Raw genomic sequence first — 7228 nt, forward strand, 5'->3', positions numbered from 1 at the left:
TAAAAATGATCATAGTCCTATTTTAATGAGTGTTATCTGGACTAAAGACGATAAAACATGTACAAAAATACCTTTTTATCATAATGACACAATGTTGATATTTTTAATTATTATGCATCTAGAACGCACCATATTTCAACTATTTCTGGTTGAGAATATATTTTAAAAGTAAACTGCAGCTAATCGTGGCCTTGTCTTGCAATCTTTTATTAAAAGCCGTTTTATATGGTTAAAAAACATGACACTTTTAATACTTACGGTGGAATGTTTCAGGCAAAGCTATGATGTCTCCATGGAGACAGAAAGTTACACCGTGCAGCTTTAAGTTTATAATGTTGCTGTAGTTATGATCTTACTCAATATTTCAGACCTGGTTTAGTCCTGCTTTAGATCAGGTCCTACTTGTATTTGGACTTGGTTTGATTTTATGTTTGGACCTGGTTAGTCCCGGTTCAGTCCCGGTTTAGACCTGGTTTGGACCTGGTTTAGTCCCGGTTTAGTCCTAGTTTAGTCCTGGTTTAGACCTAGCTTAGTCCTGTTTAGTCCTGGTTCAGTCCTGGTTTAGTCCCGGTTTAGACCTGGTTTAGTCCCAGTTTAGTCCCGGTTTAGTCCTGGTTCAGTCCTGGTTTAGTCCCGGTTTAGACCTGGTTTAGTCCCAGTTTAGTCCCAGTTTAGACCTGATTTAGTCCTAGCTTAGTCCTGGTTAAGTCCTGGTTTAGTCCCGGTTTAGACCTGGTTTAGTCCCAGTTTAGTCCCAGTTTAGACCTGATTTAGTCCTAGCTTAGTCCTGGTTTAGTTCTTATCACTTTTTCCATTCCGTAGGAACTTTGTGAATAAAACTGATCAAAATCGAAATAAAATCTAGTAAATTCCTTCACACGCTTCAGTTGTTTGAACTGAACACGTGTCTTTTATGATCAAACAGCGCCGTACAGTGGTTAGTCTGTGTACTGCAGCAGTTTGTTGGCTTTCTGCAGCAACATAAACATATATCTGTTTATATTTATAGCCTTTTACTTCACAGCACTTTATTTTAATCACAATTTAATTATAAATGTAATGTTTGCAAAATATCAGCGACAAAGAGCTGGTCTTAATATAAAACAATACATTTCTCGCTCAAAAACACACAAACAGTTCAGGTTATTGGCAGCAGATGGCGACAGAGCTTAAATATGTCGAGTCATTTATTACATTTATTAAATACGTTTATTGTATTAAAGTGGACATGAGCAAGAATGTCAGTGAGAATTAAAGACAAAAGAGACATAAATTAAGCAACATTTCTATGTTTCTGTGGCTTTGCCTTCTTACCATGAGCAGCGTCACCTCTCCGCAGATCCGACCCGTCGCCCGGTTACACACCCTTGAATACACGCCGTTACGTTCAGTCAGAATGCTACACACGTGAGTTAATAAAGATTTAATAAAATGACAAGAAATGAACACAAAAGACAAAAGAGTGTTTCATAAATTAAAGCTACATATGTTCAATTATTTCAACAAAAACACACACTTTTTGAATATTCTCCAGCAATTCTGAATATAATGAAAGATAAATGAACAAAAAAACAACTAAAAGCAATTCATAAATACAAATTGTCGTGGAAGACTTGGTTTGATGCGAGACAACACGAGACGAGACAAATGCATGCGTTTTGCCTGAACCTTCATCTACAAACTTTACTTTTATTGTATTTATTCTTTTTAATATAGATAAAGAGCAACTTATTTTGCATTTGCTTTGGGCCAGTTCTAGTTTTTGTTTTTTATGCAGATTGTGGTTTCATATTTTGCATTTTAAATTGACTACAAACTCCTCCCACCGCCCTTTTTTTTTACTGCAAACTGCAGAAGAAAGCGTGCATGATTTAAAACTGTCATTTAAGCAGATGATCAAGCTCAATATCGCCCTCTGCTGGAGACGTGCGTATGACAGGTTTTTACGATTGTCTAATTTGGACTTTATTTGATGTGTTTAAACCTGTTGTACATATAAATTATAGTTTTACACCAATCGCGCAGGTATTTGTGGAGAAAATGTTGTGAAGTGAAGTGACATCACAGCAAAAAAAAATGTAATCTCATTCCAGTCAAGGGTTAAGCAGAATTTACACAAACTTTTTAACTCTCTAAACATTAATTCAACAAAATAAAGTCGCTCTAAAGTATTTTTATTCGTCAAATTAAATAAATAAGTGACATTAGATTAGTAATTTCCTAGTGTGATGTCATCAATCACAAACAGGAAGTGAAATTCTAAACCTTTACTATTCTGTGATACATTTTGTGTGTGAAATTTTTGGTAAATTCAAAATATATTTATCTCAACTGCAATTTGGTTCAATGAGTCGTCCGGCCTGTAGGGGGCGCTTTAAGGCCGATAACAAACACACTAACAGGGGAAAATCTAGATATTAATCATAAAACAGGACAAAAACATCTGGATTTTAATCAGAAAATCCCACACATGAAACGCAACGTATTATTCAAATCAAATCATCGTTATTGTGGAAAATGTGGGACAATTATGTTTATTATTATGTTGTTAGATTATTGTTCCAGTCGGATGCATTTCTGGATGTTTACCGAGGTCGGTAAAGTTCTTCTTCTGTGTTTTGTTGTGACGGGTCAACATGTTTTATTGTGACGGGTCAACATGTTTTATTGTGACGGGTCAACATGTTTTATTGTGACGGGTCAACATGCAGTCTCAACACACGATCGAACACATTCAAATTAATATTCATAACAGTTTTTTTACCGGCAGCAGAAGACGTCGTGAACAAATGAAAAGAAAGTGACTCTGGAAGACAATCGATTGCTTCATGCAGCTTCATAAACGCAGTAAATACTTTAAATAAAAGACGTTATGTACAAGTAAAAACTAAATCAGAGTTATTTCCACACAGCTTTCCGTCTCAAAAGATTGTATTCTTCATTTTGTTTTCAGTCTTTGCAGTGACTTTTCCTCACAAACGTTTTGCAGTTTGATGAGTCTTATTTAAAGTATTGTATGTCGGCCATTTTTGTAGTTTTCTCCAAGAAGAAACTACATTTACAGCAAGACTCTTTTGTAATTTTCTTTGCATTATTCTGTGCGATGTTTCCAGACTTATAAAAGCGTTTGGTTTGGAATAAGAACAGATCGGTTCCTCCTGCTTTTGCTTTAGACCTGGTTTAGTCCTGAGTTAAACCTGGGCCAGTCCTAGTTTAGTTTAGTTTAGTTTAGTTCTGGTTTAGTCCTCGTTTAATGTGGCTCTCGTTGGGCATTCTTGGTTTACAGTGGTCAGTGTCCATCTTGGGTTAGACCAAGTTTGGGCTTGAATTACATGTAGTTTAGTCTAGAGTTAGACCTAGTTTAGTCTCGGGTTAGACCTAGTTTAGTCTCGGGTTAGACCTAGTTTAGTCTTGAGTTAGACCTAGTTTAGTCTTGAGTTAGACCTAGTTTAGTCTTGGGTTAGACGTAGCTTAGTCTCGGGTTAGAGTTAGACCTAGTTTAGTCTTGGGTTAGACCTAGTTTAGTCTTGGGTTGGATCTAGTTTAGTCTTGGGTTGGATTTACTTTAGTCTTGGGTTGGATCTAGTTCATTCTTGGATTAGACCTAGTTTAATCCTGGGTTAATATAGATTAGTCTCGAGTTAGATCTAGTTTTGTCCTGAGTTAGACCTAGTTCAGTCTTGGGTTAGCTATAGCTCGTTACTGGGTTAGCCAAAGTTTACTCCTGGTTTAGACATGGTTTAGTCCTGGTTTAGTCCTGGTTTAGACCTGGTTTAGACCTGGTTTAGTCCTGGTTTAGTCCTGGTTTAGTCCTGGTTTAGTCCTGGTTTAGACCTGGTTTATACATGATTTAGTCCTGGTTTAGTCCTGGTTTAGACCTGGTTTATACATGATTTAGTCCTGGTTTAGTCCTGGTTTATACATGATTTAGACCTGGTTTAGTCCTGGTTTATACATGCTTTAGACCTGCATTAGACCTGGTTTGGACCTGGTTTAGACCTAGTTTAGACCTAGTTTAGTCCCGGTTTAATCTTGGTTTAGACCTGGTTTAGTCCTGGTTTAGTCCTGGTTTAGTCCTGGTTTAGTCCTGGTTTAGACTTGGTTTAGACATGGTTTAGTCCTGGTTTAGTCTTGGTTTAGACTTGATTTAGACCTGGTTTAGACCTAGTTTAGACCTGGTTTAGTCTTGGTTTAGACTTGATTTAGACCTGGTTTAGTCCTGGTTTAGTCTTGGTTTAGACTTGATTTAGACCTGGTTTAGACCTAGTTTAGACCTGGTTTAGTCTTGATTTAGACCTGGTTTAGTCCTGGTTTAGTCTTGGTTTAGACTTGATTTAGACCTGGTTTAGTCCTGGTTTAGAGCCGGCATGTTGTTGTGATGTCATGATTCTTTCTACATTGATTCAAACATATTTATTGCAGCTCTTCACACGTCCTGTAGGGGGCGTCTCAACACAGCTCATTTCACCGTCATGTGAACGTGACGTCACAGACACTCGTGTTTGAAGAGAGAGAACAACGATATAAAAGGTCATTTTGCATAATATGTGTCCTTTAAATACCAGATATCTTCATCTTACGATCTTTTTTTCTCCTTAACACAAGTACATAACATACATAATATACGTGTATGTTTGATGATGCAGCAGTTTTGAGGCGCCCTTTTGTCAGTAGCACGTGGTTTAGCTTAACGTTATTAGCCGTACAAAACATATCAAGTGTCGCGAGATGCATCAGTTCCAAGTACAACGTCGTGTATTGAACCCTCCGTATATTCTAAGTATTGCACGGGTTTGACCTGTCTGCATCCCGCGTCATGAACCCGATTTAGTCTTCTTTGAGATACCCGTTGGCGCTCTCCTGCCTCCTCCGCGCTGACCAGCCGTCCTCGACGCCCTCGTGGACGCGCAGCCGCAGCGTCTTGCGTATGACGAAGCGCTCCACGATGAACGAGGCGCAGAACCACGGCACGGCGTACTCCAGCGTCACCAGCCCGCGGAAGTTGTACGTGAAGCTGGAGTAGTCCCACGGGCAGGCGCCGAACTGCCGCAGCAGCCACCCCGTCCCGAACTCCCACAGGTACGTCCAGAGCGTGTAGATGAGGCAGCGCAGCAGGACGGGGCAGCGGCCGCGCAGCCCGATGTACATGCGCTCCACGATCAGGATGCACGTGCCGTAGATGAAGAGCGCCCAGACGCTGGTGACGCCCGGGAACCGCCAGTCGCGACGCACGGCGAACTCCCAGGCGGCGGTGAACATGACCTCGCAGAAGTAGCCGTGGATGGCGTAGAGGTACCAGCGCGACGGGGCGGTGAGGGGCACCGGCGCCGCGGGGGGGGCCGGGGAGAGCATGGGCGGAGAAGGAGGAGGAGTCAGAGCGCGGCGGCGGGGGCAAGATGGAGGTCTGAAAGGAGAGCGAGAAGACATGTTTGTGAGGTTCAAATGCGCTATACGTGCGTTCGCGGTGACGTCGTACAGCCGGGACGTCCCCCATAGCGGCCATTTTGAAAGGGGCACGCGATATGTAAAAACCAACACGACTGCGTCCTTTTCTACAGCATAACGAGCTACGAATGCTTTGATTCTTTAGACGATAACGGAAAACTGAGGTACACGACAAAGCTCTCATTCCTTGGTCAGTCAACAAAGCGATGTTCTGACAGATTTAGCAGGTTTTTGGCATTTTGGCCTCATATTTCCTGGATTTCGTATGTAGCAGACGTGCTGTTGTGCCCCTTTCAAAATGGCGGAATTGGTTGCCACTGCACAAGTTCCTGGATGTGCGAACGCATGTATCTGTCTTTAGAAATCAAAGAGACAAACTGGATCGGGTTCAGTTCCAAACAACACTTCCTGGTTTGGAGGTCGGATTTACTCACTTAAAATCGATTGTAATTTGCCTCGGTTTGATGGGAAATGTGTGTTAACTCATCTTACTCGAGGGACTTTTCACCAGAAAATTCCAAGTCAAGTCAATGTGGATGTTACTTAATGTCTTCACCTTTACACCGCTCGCTGCCCAAAGAGCTTCACGCGCACGATTGAGAGGCTCGAAAATAACGTAACGGATCAAAAATACATATACCGTATTTTCCGGACTATAAGTCGCACCTTTTTTCATAGTTTTGGCCGGGGTGTGACTTATGTGATATTATTCGTTATATTCACACTGGCAACCACAAGAGGGCGCTCTAGGCTCTAAGCGACGCAGAAGAAGAATCTGCAGTTCCTCTTCCTCTGGAGTTTGTGGAGTTGTTTAGAAGTGACACAGAGGAAGAACAATTCAGTGGATTTAGTGATTTGGGGTAAAACTGATGCTTTGCTAAACTTGTTAGCATGTTCTTTATGCTATAGTTATCTGAATAACTGTTCATATGTTACGTTAACATACCAGACACTTACCACAGTTCTGTCTGTGCCTCATGTAGCTGAAGGTGTTAGCGTTAGCATATGTCATGTAGCTGAAGGTGTTAGCGTTAGCATACGTCATGTAGCTGAAGGTGTTAGCATTAGCATACGTACACCTATTCACCATGTTCTCTCATCTGTTATTATTTTAAACTGCATTTCAAGATCAAATGTCTTGGATTTTATCAAATAAATTTCCCCAAAAAATGCGACTAATACTCCAGTGCGACTTATATATGTTTTTTTCTTCTCTATTATGCATTTTTGGCTGGTGCGACTTATACTCCGGAAAATACGGTGATATAATAATATGTGAGTATTATTTGAGTTTGAATCCCGGCTTGGACAGTTTACCGTATGTCCTCCCTTCTCTCTCATCCCCATTTCACACTAAACTTTCCTGTCTAATAAAGCTCTGATCTGCAGTTAAACCGTTAGTTTGGTAAGTCAACTTTGTTTGTATAGAAATAGACTGTTGTATCATTGTGGACTAAATGAGACTTTTCTCTTGGACTTTGCGCCTTGACTTTATTTTCTTTGGAAGCATTTCTTTCTTTGTTTTTATTTTTTAACCTAATTTGTTCATTCTGTCTGTCTTGTTTGTTTTCAAAATAAGAACACAAATGACGATCTACTTTATGTATTCAATGTGTTTTTAAAAATAGACGAATATTTTTTGGCGCAAAACGTCACAACGTATTCCAAGAGACAAAACAGCTCGCATTGTATCATTATTATTTGTCTCCAAGAAAAAAAACTGAAAAAGAGAAAAAGGACAAAAAAAGACTAAATAATAGATAATTCAGTAATAAACAAGTTA

At 40.2% G+C, this 7228-nt stretch overlaps 1 protein-coding gene across 1 annotated transcript; it reads right to left on the reverse strand.

Annotated features, from left to right (window-relative positions):
• Positions 1–1302: 1302 nt before the first annotated feature.
• tmem229b (transmembrane protein 229B) lies at positions 1303–5377 on the reverse strand. The gene has a single exon (XM_072458197.1). It carries the CDS (start codon positions 5350–5352, stop codon positions 4828–4830), a length of 525 nt encoding a protein of 174 aa, XP_072314298.1. The 5' UTR covers positions 5353–5377; the 3' UTR covers positions 1303–4827.
• Between the last annotated feature and the right edge of the window lie 1851 nt (positions 5378–7228).

This window comes from Eucyclogobius newberryi, unplaced genomic scaffold (assembly GCF_026437365.1).
Source record: "Eucyclogobius newberryi isolate DKJ021-1_F unplaced genomic scaffold, fEucNew1.0.hap1 SCAF_21, whole genome shotgun sequence".
NCBI classification, from domain to species: Eukaryota; Metazoa; Chordata; class Actinopteri; order Gobiiformes; family Gobiidae; genus Eucyclogobius; species Eucyclogobius newberryi.

Excerpts from the sequence above, each read along its gene's own strand:
- tmem229b (XM_072458197.1), bottom strand. The coding sequence starts at position 5,352 with ATGCTCTCCCCGGCCCCCCCCGCGGCGCCGGTGCCCCTCACCGCCCCG.